General features: G+C 39.2%; 1 protein-coding gene across 6 annotated transcripts in view; it reads right to left on the bottom strand.

The window, feature by feature from the left end:
- Nucleotides 1-15,550, bottom strand: part of LOC145998732 (anoctamin-7-like) — a 454,373-nt gene that overhangs the window by 144,397 nt on the left and 294,426 nt on the right. For 3 of the 6 annotated variants that reach the window (XM_083135261.1, XM_083135264.1, XM_083135263.1), the window contains exons 4-5: nucleotides 12,051-12,077; nucleotides 10,368-10,583 (exon numbers count right to left, since the gene is read on the bottom strand). In XM_083135261.1, coding sequence (XP_082991387.1) covers nucleotides 10,368-10,583; nucleotides 12,051-12,077 — 243 coding nt within the window. The remainder of the gene's footprint in view (nucleotides 1-10,367; nucleotides 10,584-12,050; nucleotides 12,078-15,550) is intronic. The other 3 variants (XM_083135262.1, XM_083135265.1, XM_083135266.1) reach the window with 2 other exon arrangements.

The raw sequence follows: 15,550 nt of genomic DNA, 5'->3' as shown, positions 1-15,550 counted from the left end.
GAAACGTTTTTGTACTGAAAGACTACGAATCTGATCATGGGAACACTACAGGCATTTAGGGCAATATCCAGTTCTAATCATGATATGTTTCAGGACCTACTACAATTCCTGATCAAGTGATCTCTAGCTACTGAAACCCACTGATAAATACACTAAGAATAAAAATTACATAATTGTAAGTTTAGACGAGATGACAATGTTATTTTTCTTACAAAAATGCACGAGCAATATTTATTTACTAGAGATATTGAGAGTGGAACACGACGAACCATTATATTTTAGGGTCTTTGGTGTAAATGAATTCCAAGTAAATAGATACTTTTTAACCGTGAATTTTGGCAAATTTCCATTAGGTTCGAGTTTATAATGTGTGGGTATGACATAAATTAATATATATTTCCTTTTACCACCACCTGTTGGTCAAATGTCAAATGTCACAAAATTTCGAATTATATTATAGCAGCAATTTCGATTGCAATTGAATTAATTAAGAAAATTGTAGCTTTAATCGTGAATAATATCCGTGATGTATCTTGAGAATGAGACATATTACGATAGAATGTATTTGAATTTCAGAAGAAAACACCTGTTATGGTTCTCATGTTATTAAGAATCATGATTGGAGTTGCATTACTTTCGAATCACCTGTACAATTGAGTGTGGATTGATTCACAATAGAACATGGATACAGCTATCTAGAATGGAGGAAGAGGAACGTAAATTACTGGATGATTTCATCCTGAAATTGTGATTTTATGACGATGACGTTTCACTTTGGCGCAGATGGCATTACAAGCTAATAAGTGCTTTGCTACGACACGTCAGAACCTTTGCGATGCCATAAACTTACGTCAGTCGTCAACTTCAGCCTTTTCACCTGATCTTCTTCCTAAAGCATCAATATTTCACACACGTAGTTGCGGATGAATCCCTTTCGGTGGAACAGTCACCGGCAATAAATATGTCACATCTATATCCTGAAATACTCTTTTCCCTGCAAGGCATTATGTGTGTTGCCTAACTCTACTGCGATGAGTGGATTTTAATAGCACATTTTCAATGGCAACTTCTACCACCGCCGGAGAGTTAGACAACACGCATGACGTTGCAGGAAAGCGGGTATTTCAGGCTGTAGGTGCCCCGTTTTTATTGCCGGTGAGTGTACATCGAGGGAATAAAAGCTCATGTTATGTCGTTGACTTACACAATGTAGAACTATTCTACGTCCACTGTAAGAAGGAAGTCAACAAACACGGGTGGCTTGTAAGAAATGCTATTGGTTGTTCGAATGGCAGCTGCGCGGGAATGTTGTGCGTAGGAATATAGTGCATGTGAAGAACGTGTCTGCTAGCCCTTATATTATGTCTGTACAGTAAGACCAATATATTCATGGGCAAAGTAACACCAGAACTAACACATAGGAAAGGGACTATTCTCAGAAATCACGTGGTTTTGTTTGCATTAACTTCGTTCTTACACCGATACAGAATAAGCCTGATATAACTGATTGCGTCTGTTTCTACAGATCAACTTAACTTTCCCTGTGTCATCACACTGTGCTATTAGTAAAGAAGGAAAAGATTGTACAGGGTTATTCAAAAGTGTGGTACCATCCATGTAGTTTCTACAGATATCACTGAATGGAACCATATGCAGTATCCAGAAGATCAAACACTGCATTCCAGACGCACATTATCCAACCCGTCCGTCATCTTGGATACAACTTATTTATTTCGAATGGGAATAGGGGCACAAAGCAAAGTCATGAGAAACATCACTACGGTAGATAAAGGAGATCTCACCTTGAACCGCCAATATTAAGGAAACAATATTAAGTAAAAAATAACCGGACGATAAGACTGACATCCTCACCATCAGAACAGCAGGCGCATGTATTGTTTCTTCGTGACAGAGGCTTGATTTAATTTTCTTGAGATAATCTCCGGAGGAAATGAACTTGTTCTCAATAGAATGTATGACAAATTGGACGTTGGCGGAAGTATGCGCCGTTCGTAATATTAATGAAATCCAATTTTATAGTCCCTAGAGCTTTCAAAGTAACAATATTGCTTCTGTTACTTGTATAACGCCTCTTCAAACTCATTTTACCTTTTCTTCATTCCTAAAATTTTGAAAATACTAATTGCAATAAAAAGTTAATACTTCTTTCAACAGGTCGCAGTTAATTTACAAGTTCTTTATTACAATGTTTTTCAAATTTTAATTGTTTACAGCCAACTAATTTTATTGGAAGATGGTAGTTACGAAAATGTTTGTTAGTTCGAGAATGAAGCCAATAGTAACTGCCTTTACAATGCAAAGTTCCAGATATGCATCGTGATTGGCGGGATAGGGGGACGTATCCCCCTCAATTGCTCAATGGTAACACATGGTGTGGTGTAATATATCGATAGCTTATCTAGGCCTAATACAGATTGTTGTACCCATCAAAATAATTCATGTGTTGCGCTAGGCTAGTAAATAGGATGTCTTTTTTTCCTTTTTGTAAAAAAAAACTATAATGGAAGCAATACGTATACGCGAGAAGAAGTAATATTACTCAGTGTAATCAATTTATGTCTTAGTACTTACGATTGTAAGTACGTGTTGTTGGAAACCTCTACGAGTATTAGACGTCGTCGTGAAGATATTGAGGTTTGTTCTTTTCTTTTAAGTCCACTTTTTGCACAGATAAGCTAATTGTGACTGAACCTCAAGTTTGATCAGAACGACTATGTGCTTTCACTGCTAATCTAACCCGTAACCCTTTGACTAAAAGGCGACGACAGCGCAAAAAGAAAACGATTTCGCTAACAGAAGGACTGAGCGCGCATGCACACGTACCGTTCGTTCTTTCGCCGACCAGGGCAGCTTGTTTTGCACAAGCACCGAAACAATCGGGGTTCTCGCCAAGACCTTGGAGGAAACGCACAAAAGCCTAATGGCTTCTGCCCTGCGTTGCCAACCTCCTGATAAGAAAAAGCTGTTTAATCTGTGAAATTATCCTAAATGCTGATGCATTGTGCTAGGATGAATTACTGCTATTGATAATAATTAGTAACAGTAATTTATTATTAAAATTACAATCATCTGAAAAATAATTATAAGTTATGTACCTATTTTCCAATATGAGTTCAACACTGAACTAGAGAAACTATGAGATGATTCGTTGATTACAAAGCGGAATATTTGCCTTATTTGTGCCCCACAACTTTCTACCCATTTCTTGCCATGAAATGTTCCTCCCGAGGTAAACGGGAGAATAAAGAAAAGATGAAGAGGAGAGGGTGTGGTTACATAAGCATGTCCCTGGTCCGGAAATAAGATCTGGATATCATTTTATTTTTAATTTCTCCAAATAACGTCCTTTTGAAGTGAATTTCTCCCTCCCAGAGGAGAAAGTATGCAAATTATGCTAGATTTTCCCATTATGCAAACATAGTGTGTTAGGGGCTAACGAAGTTCAAATTGTGCTAAGTTTAGCATAATTATGCTAGGGTTGGCATCGCTGCCTGTTTCAAAACAACTTCGAGCTAATTGGGTCTGTGTCCTCTTTTTCATTGCCTGAGGCCCAGGGGGAATAACTATTGTTACAACACGTCACTGTAATAAATGTTCTAATAAATCACTGGCATACGTAAGCAGGAGCTGACAGAACTCCAGTCCCTTCCGAAATTTTAAGTAAATAAAAATTTTCAAATGAAAGCAGGAAAGAACTCGGGAAAACGAAAGTGGTATATGACCCCCCCCCACTTAAAATGATCCCTCATTCCCACCAAGGCTAAAAATAGTAATTACGAAAAATTTTGATTGTGCATATTGTCCCCCTAGAACGTAGCTATGTAAAATTCATCTTTACCATTCCGACCCTCTGAGAGAATCCTGCGTACGCTAGTGTCCAACAATAATTTGCAATCATACAGAAAACAACTTGTTTGCTACGTAAATTACGTTAGTGACGTAATGCTCTGGACTTGAGCCGGCCTAGCTGGCGTAGTGGTTAGTACAGCACGCCACGACGCCAGAGATCCTAGGTTCGAATCCTGGCTTGGGCATGGATGTTTGTGTGTCCCTTCATCAATTTCATCATATCACCTCCAATTATAACACCATTAAGCCTTGTTTCCATGATATGAAAAACTCAATATGCTGACCAAGGCAGAAATTTATTTTATTATAAAACATAAACTAAACGTAACGTTTCAACCTTCAGCAAGGTCTTCTTCAGACTCTGCACCAAGTACAAATGTAACAAGGTACAAAAACAGGACGATATATACACACACAAACATTACTCCCGTTAAGACACAAGACTATTAGAAAGTTGGTTTAGCAGGTGTACTTTCACCTGACAGGCGATTTAGCTAAACATTTCCTTTCATCTGGAAGGTGGTTATCCATATCTTCGCGACGTGTCCTCCTGTTTCGCCTTATCCCATTTCGCCTTATTACGTTTTCACTTCCCCCAATGCAATTTCAAATTTCCCATTTCGCCTTACACACAAAAAATTTCCCACCTGGGAATATTATCGACTTGAAGTGTAATTCATAATGGGAGCGTAGAGCTTGTGATGTTGCCTACCTTGGTTCCCCACCAGGAGCACCACCTCGGCCAATATCCCTCCGTGCGGTTCTCAGTCGGACCAAGAGGCCCTTCTAAGGATCACCAGCGTTGCGTTAGGTTAGGTTAGGTTAGGTTTTTAATAATAAAATCAGAGCAGGACCTCACTCTTCATGTCGATAATATTCCCTGGTGGGATTTTTTTTGTGTGTAAGGCGGAACAGGATAAGGCGAAACGGCCGTAATCTTTCGCGATTAGCCAAAAGTTGCAGAAAAGCAAAGTAAAATAAACCAAATCAATCAATCAATGATCTGGACTTGATAGTTATATGTTTAGGACAAATTAAATGTTACTGGTACACAAGAAAAGAGGTTAGGAAAGTAAAATATTATATCAATAGAAACTTTTCCCCGTATGATGACAATCAGCTAAAGCAGACAGTTAAATAAGCACAAGACTGGAGTTAAAGGAACAGTTGGTATCTCTTGTCGACACAAAATGGCCCTTTCCATAAAGTGCAGAGTTTTTGGCCAACTTTGCCACGAAATCCGGAACAAATAAGCCAGATTCCAGTAAACGTTTGGGAAGAGCAAATTGTTATGTGCGACAGAACGACGGCAGCTGCTGTTTCTGATGCGTTGGAGAATGCCGGACAGCAATCAACGAAGGCGGTAGTTGGGGAAAGAGTGGATCAAGAGATAGCTTTGGTGTTTATGGCGCCTGAACGTTTCCTGCATCCGAGAGGGTAAGAGCCCAAACGACCGGGAATTAAGCGAGGAATGGCTGCTCTCAGGGTTTATTTTGTTACTCCCATCTAAGCTGCGAATGCGTCACTTTTCAGTTGTCGACGGATTTGGCCTTGAAAGTTCTGCACAGACGTTGGCCTCTTTGTCGTGAGAGAATGAGTTGGGTGAAAACCTGGACGAGTATAAAGTTATCACTATTCACTGTTAGTGATGACTAATTACGATGCCATTATGATAAAAAAAAATGATTGATTTATTTTACTTTGCTTTTCTGCCACGTTTGGCTAATAGCGAAGAAGAGGATGAGTGATGATAAGATGAAATGGATGATGAAAGGACACTCACAAATACGTCAGTGGGCGTGTAAGGGGTGTCTTGAGAAGACACCAAAATGTAACCTCACTTCCATGTAGTAACTTTAAGTTTTGAAGTTTTGCAGGCCAACCAGGCTCTGGCGACTGGACCCATGGATAGTATACTCATCTGTAAGACTTATGTTGTATTCTGTTCATATGTGTTTGTGATTGTGCCTTTATCTATTTCGTCTTATCACCATTCATCTTCATCTTCGTTATTAGTCAAAAGTGGCACAAACGTGAAGTAAAAATAAACTAAATCAATCAATCAATCAACAAATTGACAGAACACAACAGTAACCATATAGAGGATTGATTATATTGGCAGTGAGCCCAGACGACAGAACCTAGCTGCAACAGCGCGGTCCAGTGTGTACTACGCGGAAGTGAGATTGACATTTGGATGCTTATGGAAAGGCCAACCCACTACACCCCAAGATTATAATGACAGCAAGCAGGCGTCACGAAATGGTTGTGGTGTACGTCATAATGGCAATGAATAATACTTGTCTGGTTCTAGTGACAATGGCTCTATACTAGCGAGAAATGTTAATTATACATTATTCATTTTCTAATGCTTTTACGTTGCTTATTTAAACACTGTTTTTCGAGATAGTACCTCTTCTCCTGTGTTTCGCTGAAGAAATTTCCTATTGCTTTTGGTGGAGATGGAGCTAATGACGTACCTTGACCTGTTGGTTTGAGCACCGGATTTTCAGTAAATCATAGGTACGATCCCACCACTGAAAGAACATGAGCTAAAATTTTAATGTAACTTCAATTTGTTTATGCATTATGCAACATTCCCAGTCGGACTCAATTATGTTAAAAAGTTTCTCCTCCAGAGAATATACACGTTGTATTACTCATTCTCTTTTTAGTCATTAGGCAGATGGAGGATTTGAAATAATACGTAAGGAACGCTGATTTTGTAACCATACCTCACAGGTACTATTAGTTTTTCATTGTTGTTATGATTGTCCAAGATGATTTTTTTTTTATGAAATATGTCGTTAAAAACTAAAATATCTCTAAATTTGAAGAGAAAAAGCTTTAAGATTCCCTCCTCTAAACCTTCACAACTAATCCAGCGCACCACTGTTGTAAATCAAGGCCATACTTGAATTTTAAGGGGCTTATTTCCTAATAATAACTATTTCTGTCCAATAGTAAGTAGTTTATGTGCTTTGTAAAGACAGATATTTAGGAAATATAACATAGAAAAACGCCACTTTCAATCCGCCAGTTCTCTCTGTTATGCACAGACCCTTTTATTTAAATTTATATGCGTTGTGAGAACTGATCACTGATAACCAACAAAGGCGTATTGTTTATGCAAATGAAATCTCGGGGTTCGCTTTTTATGGGTTTTCGAACGCAACGTAATTTAATGAAAACTTGGTTCTTCGCCAATCATGAATTGATGCAAACAGAAGAACCGAATTAAAGGCTATTGGAAGTCGACTCTCGAACTTTAGTATCTGTGATATATAAATAATATATTTTCACCATCAGAGGTTGATTTTTTTAAAGGAAATATGACAAAGGGATTGAATGTAACTTTCACCTTCCATGGTATAAATTAATTGTTGAGTTCTTTTAAGATATTCTTTGATTGAAACTGCCATTACGTTATAACCTAGTGAAATATTAAAATGATACAATTTATTTATTGCTAATGCTGCAGTTGTTCCCGTAGTTTAATCAATCGCCACCTCATGGCGCTGTCTGCGGACCATGCATTACATATGCAGAAACTGAATTGCTCAATCCAATAAAACAACTTTCAGTGTATACCGTAACCTATCTTTCACAAAATACGATTGGCAGTGAAATGATAACCGCAGACTTCCGTGGCGGAGTGGTTAGCACAGGGGTCCCGGATTCGAATCCTGACCTGGATATTGGTATTCTTTGTGAGTGTCCCTTCATCAATTTCATCATGCCATCACTCATCACCCATCCTCGTCGCGATTAGCCAAAATGGCAGAAAAGCGGCGTAAAATAACTTAATTAAATCAATCAAATGAAAGCCTTAATTTCTTTCTTTCATTTTATCTAGTACATTTCTACATGTAGGGTTGCACAAGTTAGCATAGACCAATCTACATATCTTTTCAAGTATGAGTTAATGTCTGCATACCTCAAGATGAATAATCTTAGGGATGCACGTGCACTCACTTAGAAGCCACTGCTAAAGCCTTTGCACCCATCTGCATGCGAAGTGAACTTCCTAATCCATTGATAAACTTGATGGTGTGGTAATCGCGCATAGATACATTGAATTTTCGTTTGCCGGAGAATGTCTATGTTTTAGGCTTCCAGATGGCAAGAAACCACTGTTCTTCACTGGTACAAATATGTGGAGGTGACGTCATCTTTAAAATGAAGTTTGGAAGCTCACTTAATCAGTGTTGCAACCGTGAGATAAGTAAATACTTTTTGTACTAAATTTGAGCTATAGAAGTCTGTCGTATATTTTTTTGTCGGACTTTTAAGTTTATTAATTGACTCTCTACCTAACTTTACCGAAGATTCGTCAGAAAATATCCTCACCCCTTTTGCAGTCTGTTTTTGTACAGCTAGCGGCAAATATAATAGTAAGCAAATTGTCCATTGCTATTTTCATTTTTCTAATTCTACATCCTACGTTGTTTTAAGGAACGGGATGTTCGAAGAAGGTGTTTGCCATCTACTTTTTGATGTTTTTATTTCAATTCATGATCAGTGAAAAGGACCGAATGAAAATGGTTACCGACAATTCGGCTATTACTTTTTCCGTTGGGTGTACCAAATTTATGGGATGAAAATTTACTTTGCTGCCAAGCAGACTTGATAGCAGTGGGAGGGGGAGGGGGGGATCGCCAGCATATCTCCTTTAATTCAGAGCCTAGCAATAACAAAATACACGTATAGGCATGTCACATGTGTTGTACATCCAGAAGCAAGCAACAGTAGAAAATAAGTCCTTAGTGATATCACGCTGATGAGCAATTTTCGAGCACACTGAAGACAAACGCATTTTTTTGCATGAATCCGTATTAGGGTTTCCAAGCTTAAGGTAACTGGGGAGGCAATGGTTAACACAAACAGAAAAGTACGTGTTTGCCCGTTACAATGGGATGAATGGAAAATCCATCTTCAAAACGCAAGACTACATTGGAATGCAACACTGTATTGATTTTCAACCGTCCTTCCCCTTTCCGCTGAATCCTTTCGGATGTGGGAAGCAATGCAAAGCTACTACAGACCAGTGCACATGAAAACTATTCACTGGAGCCTGCGTAAGTGGTGCATTAGAACAGAAGGACAGAAAGGTGGTCTCACATGTGACCGATGTTGCATATAGAGGCTTAGGACATGTGCACGAATGGGTCTGTTGAAAGATGCACCGGGCTAAGCTTTATAAAACTTTATGTAGTAGAGTACAAAATATGTAAAAAGTTGGTATTTCGTTGGGTGCGTTTACCTACAAGCGACAATCATTGTTTTGGTATTCTCCATGACGTCATTATAGCGAAGAATTAGTTTGCCACTGATGAATTTAATGATTGCTTCAGAAATCCAAGATGGCGGAAAATATGGCCGCTCAAAATCTGATATGGCGACCGAATATATTAGCCAGAAAGCAGAAGAATTTATCTAATGGTACTGGTTATGCAATTAAATTTTTTAAGCTACAGTGCGCTTTTGATTGATTGATTCGGTTTATTATACTTCGCTCAAGATGAGGATGAGCGATAAGATAAAATGGAAGAAATGACAAACGCAACACAAGCCCCACAGAGCAGTATATTGGCTGTGAGTCCAGACGCCAGAGCCTCGCTAGTCTGCAATGAGAATCTGAATAACTGGCTAACCTCATTCACAGCGGAGGGTAGGGGAAGGCAACAAGCTCACAGGGAGCAGGAATTTCAGATGGCAATAGGGAAAAGATTTGTCTTCTAAGGTTTGGTTTGAGTTGGTGTTTTAAGTCCACTTTATGCACAGTAAGGCTAATCGGGACTGGACCTACAGTTTAAAGTGGGATCCGAACCACTTGTGCCTCCACCGGGTATCGAACCCGGGACCCCTTGATTACAAGGCAATGACGCTACCACTGCGCCATGGGGGAGGCCCTTGTCTTCTAAGGGATTGAATAATTTGGAACATTCATGTCCAGATATGGAGGGATAACTTTGAGATGGGCCTAAAGGAAATCGGTTAAGAATGGAAAAGATTGGATTGATCTTGACCAGGATTGGGACAGATGGAAGACTTGTGTTGCTGCAGCCATAAACCTTCGGGTTTAAGAAGGCTAGGGAGTTAGAGTGCGCGTCAAATCTCCTGCATATGGCAAAGCCAATAGCAGCGCACTGCAGCGGTGCCATGTCGAAATCTCACACGGAAAAGAGACAGCGTGGTTGAGCGAAACGCCTTGTCACGGAATAACGGAACTAGGCAACGCCGCACGTCTGTGATTCGCTGGTGCTGTTCAGCCGTTCAAGGCCATATGCAGGAGATTTGACGCGCACTCTAGTTAATTAGTTAGTTAAGGGCTTGAATAGCTCGTTGATATTATTTACTTGCCCTTTCGAAGGACTTGCGCCAACAGCACGGCAAGTCGCCATATTTGCACGAAACATACGTTTGGCAACGGCTCACAGACGACAGATCACTCAGTGGCGGGAACTGTACCAGGATATGCATGAAATATCACTTACCTCTTCCATGTCGAGTCCAACTCTCCGCAGGTTAGACATGAACCTCTGCCTCCACATTTCGTGCTTCCCTGCCCGCTTGTCCGCGCAGCTCTTCCGCGAGGACTCCTCGTACACAAGGACGAAATCTATTTTCCGGCGGCCGTCCCGGAAAAATGTGGTGGTGTCCTCCACGGGGGACGCCCGCATCGTGATGCCCAAGTCCGAATCTTCGTCCTCCTAGAAGAGACAACACAGTCATTAACAGAGACAAAACCACCATGCAGCTTTGGTTTCGCCGCATTTTAGTTACTTCTGGAAATCTGCCAACAGGTGGCACTAGCTGTAAACTGCATAACCGTCACTAAGATGGCACTGTTACTACTGGTGTCGCCTCCTGTGTGTGTGAAGGGAGCCTATCCTAACTGCCTACATGAGAATTTTCCAGAATCATTTACAACTATCACTTAACAAAGGATAAAGGGAAAGAGGTGCAAAAATATAGATTGGAAGAAATAGACTAAGAATGAAAGAGAAGAAGAACGAGAGATAGAAAGTGATAAATATAGAAACGAAAGGAGAATAAAAGAGAGGCGGCACTAAACTCCACATGAAAATATTGTTCCCATCCTTGAGCCCACCACAAAATTCTATACCAATGGCTCTTACAGACAATCAGCAGCCTACATGCGATTGGTTAGAAAGGGCTGCTATACATAATATATATGAGCGCAAGTTTGTCGTCGTGATTATGCCAAGAAATAGGAAAGCGACGTAAATATAGAAAAGAGAAATAGAACCAAGGCGAGCTTGATTCTTCAACTCGTCTGTTCTATTTTCTAACAGATTTACAGAGCCACCTGTTGACAGGTTTCTAAAGTATTTAAGAATTCTGCATACTCTCCACTGAGCTTGTGTATTTGTAAGAGATTTCGTACCACTGCTACAAGGTGGCGTGTAGTACACGTAAATACTGTGCAACGATTGTAATACATAAACACGTGTGTAGCCATATCAAATATATACTCTTAAAATGCGATTTAATTTTAGCAATTGAACCTACAATACACTATAGAGAAACAAATATCATGCTAAATTTATTTTGTATTTGAAAACTTCATGTTATGACTAAGACAGCAAGAATTAAAAAAATAAAGAATAGACATCAAGACAAACACAAGATAGAACTGTTTTTATGATAAGTTTCTTTAAACTATATACGTACTCGTACACACTATTACTTACTCTGCAATTACAACTGCAATTCTATAACAGTAATATAAATTTCACTAATGACCAAAATAAAAACCAACACAATTAAAGTACGTACCGTACATATTCTGTGGCCAATATATTTAATTTTCTAATATAATTTCTGTTGACGCGGATTGTAAATGACACATGTAAATAAATACGCAAATACACTTTGTTAAAATTAGAAATTAGGGTCCACAAATACTTATATATGATAGAGTATAAGAGAGAAGTTACTGAAGCTAAGAGATGCTGAGAATTTATCATATCTCTTCCTTTAACATCTGAAGGCCAACCGTTTTTCACAAGCCACTCATCTCTTCCAACTACTCCGAAAAAATAAAGAAAGCTCTGATAATTAAACAATCCTTTCCGATTATTAGAAAATTATAGATTTAATAATAAATGAAGAAAACATGTAAATAATAATAATTGAAAAGAAAAGAAACTCACCACAAATGACATGTTGCGGAAAAAAACCTTAGAAATAAAGTGAAAATTAATCAACATAATATTTTACTCAGAAGACACTTGTAAAATTATTACATAATTTCAAGTGTATTGGAAGAATGAAATTAATTAGTAGGAACTTATGCGAAAAAATGCAGGCTCGACTAGGACTCGAATCAGGGTCTTAGGCATATCGTACAATTGTTGTACCATAGGTTTCGCCTGATTTTTAACTTAACTGTTTTACCTGTGCTAAATTATCTGTGTCTCAGCGGAAGAGGTAAAAATAATGGTTGGCTCGTTGTGTCAGATGGTGTAGCAATGACACCCTGTGCCAGAGACTCCGGGTTGAGTCTTGGTCGAGCCTTCATTTTTTACTGCGTGCCAAATTATAAGATAATATAGTTTTTTTTTCTTAAGAGTTATAAGAAGGTGTTTGCCTCTTGCCGGCTCCGTGGTTATCTTTCGATGTCGCCAGCAAAATTCCTAGGTTCGAACCCGGTCCTGTGCATAGGTGTTCTTTGTGAGTGTATCATCAATTTCATCTAATCATCACTCGTCTTCATCGTCGCGATCAGGCAAGAGTGACAGAAAAGCGATATCAAGTAATAAAAAATACAAGTACTTTTATATGAATACAAAGAGTACTAGAATAATATTCGCGGAATGATTTCTACAAGTACCCTTACTTGCATGCATTCTGTTGCGACTGGGTTGGAAATCAGCCGGTATTCTTTAATTTTCGACTTTACATTCGCTTTATACTCAGAGCACAATTGCTAGTGAACTAACTCAACCTGTTGATTGCAAGCCCTAGCACGTTCATGACTTTAGGTGTTGAATATTATTAGAAAGTTTAATTATGCAGACATGGGCTGAATCGGCCAGAATTCAATTTTCTTTTTATTGTTCTCATGCAAACTTCTTATTGATTTTGTTCACTTGCAAGTGTGTTATAATGTAAATAGAAAAATACATGTGTTATAATATGTCATATCTATGGTAATATGCACTGTGTAACGTAACCTAGGGGGTATAAAATATATGAAATGCATATCTCCAATCTTGATTTTAACTTCTCTCATGTATTCGTTGATAGATTTTAGGAGAGATATATATTAACAGATTTCGTGTAAGTATCGTGGAATATAAAGGAATAAAATGTGATCTGACAAGCACAAAGAGGACTAGAACGCCCATCAACAGGCGATTTTATTCGGGTGTGGAAGAATTTACACCTCATCAGCTTCTTTCGGGATATTGGGCAACCATCCATCTATATCTTGTAGTCGATAGCTTGGCAGGACTCCAGATGGTATGGTCCACGAGCCAGAAAGTCATTGTACCGTCATGCATGCATGGATTTTTTTCCCTCTAAAAATGGATTTCACCTTGAAAAAATTTAAGGGGACAAACAGGATGTTGGCCTGGAAGTAACGCGGTCCCGGGTTCGAATCCCGCTCGGGCATGGTTGTTTGTGAATGTTCATTCATCAATTTCATCACTCATACCCATACCCATACGCGAAGTAAAATTAAAAAAAAAACCAATCAATGGAAGTAACGCTCTAGAAGTAATGGTTACTTTTTCCATAACGATAATGTGATTGAAGCAGCGGTGGAACGTATGATTGCGACGCTGCCGACACAACTTTGATTAGGTACAGGGGTGCCCATAACCCCCAAAGCCAGCGCCACCCCCTCCCGCAGATCATGTTATGATCTCCATAAATTATTTAATTACCACAGCGTGTCTACTACTATCCTATTATTGAAAGTTACTTTTTTAAAAAAAAATATTGAATATTTTACTACTTATCTTCCACCCCTCCCAATATTTGCTTTTCTTCATCTAACGGATTAAATATGGTGCACCAATTAACAAAAGATACTTCAAACCAGCCAGAGTAAATTAATTACAAAGAAAACACATTCGGATCCCCCCCCTTTCACACATATTGCAGAATGGTGCCAAGGTGTAATGTATATAAGTTGAATGTTATATTGTTTTAATGAAAGAACCCCCCCCCCCATCCCCCAGGCACCACTGGTTGGTGGTGGGAATTTTTCAGATCATGTCCCTGAGTAAGGTGGCTCTCCGAGGTTCCCACAGTCTCTGGAAATGGATATAGGGGTAAATGCGGTCAGGAGAATGGTGCTGATCATGTCACTTCACGTCAACAATGACCCGAGATCGTGAATGTGTGGAGCCCTACTTCCACTCTTTTCTATATGCTTTCATGGATTCTTGTAATGTGCGGTTATACGTAGTTCTACCAACGAGAAAAACCCCTCAAACTACTTGACAGCCATTTATTTTCTCCACTCACTTGCCCCTCTCTTGTGGCCTAGTGCCCTCACGTTGCCATTTTCAAAACTTTCTCCGTTGTCAAAAATTCAATACAGTTCAATGTTATGCCTATGCTTTCGCTGGTGGTGGTTTCCCCCTTCATTGATTTGATTGACTGATTTTGTGTTTTAAGTCCAGTTTATGCACAGGAAGGCTAATCGAGACTGGACCTACAGTTTAAAGTAGGATCAGAACCACTATAGGCTATGCCTCCATCGGGTATCGAACCCGGGACCCCTTGCTTACAAAGCAACGACGTTTCCCCCTTCATGACGGTTCAAACACTATACATGGGACAACAGAGGCACTTTCTGCAAGTCTGTATGTCGTTGGGTGGGGGGGGGGGGGCCTCTATAGATGCAAACTAAATGTGCATTAATTATAATATTATAGCAGTATGAATAGCGTGCTGAAATTCAGATAGAAAATAAGACCTACAAGTTTTTCATATCTTTTGAATTCAACCGAGCAATTTTGGATACAGGCCCCTGCTCTAGAGGCAAGTTTGTATTGCTTACAACATTCTGACAGCATCATCACAAAGCCTACACGCTTTTCTTGTATGTAAGAATATTTGCTTACGTGTTGATTCTTTCGTAACCAACTGAAAGTTACTTTCTGCATCTTTCTTTTGTTAATTCGTTGATGCGTTGTACGACTTTATTGCATTGTTTCCTGCGAGCAAGAAAAACAGTCATTTTACATTCAGTCGCCCTGTATATAACGCAATTCACAAAGCATGCCAAGTTCCTAATGACGAACGACGAATGTTTATGATAGCACACTAGCCTAAACGTATCCAGTGTCATACGACCGTGCAATCTGCAACTAGACAAGGAGATGTGATATCATCAAGCCTAATATGCAATCACACACATTTGTGCGACATTATCTCGAACTGGGAAACGGGATTCCATTATGAGGAAATGTTATGAAAACATGAGGTTGTGCGGAACAAACTGCCTGGGGGTTGCCAAACAATTAGCGCTGCCGGAATAGTTATTAAGCGGTGGAAATTAAAACAGAATTCTCTCTCGTCGAGGAAATATATTACATCCGGGTCTGTGGGTAAAATGCCTGCAGACCTTGTAGTCGCCTCTTGTAATAGAATCATTAATTTTTGTGGCATGCTTCGTAAACACATCCCTTTCAGA

This window comes from Lepisma saccharinum, chromosome 14, assembly GCF_977018435.1.
Source record: "Lepisma saccharinum chromosome 14, izLepSacc3.1, whole genome shotgun sequence".
Taxonomy (NCBI): domain Eukaryota; kingdom Metazoa; phylum Arthropoda; class Insecta; order Zygentoma; family Lepismatidae; genus Lepisma; species Lepisma saccharinum.
Note: the sequence above shows the minus strand (reverse complement) of the source record. Positions and strands in the feature narration are given on the sequence as shown.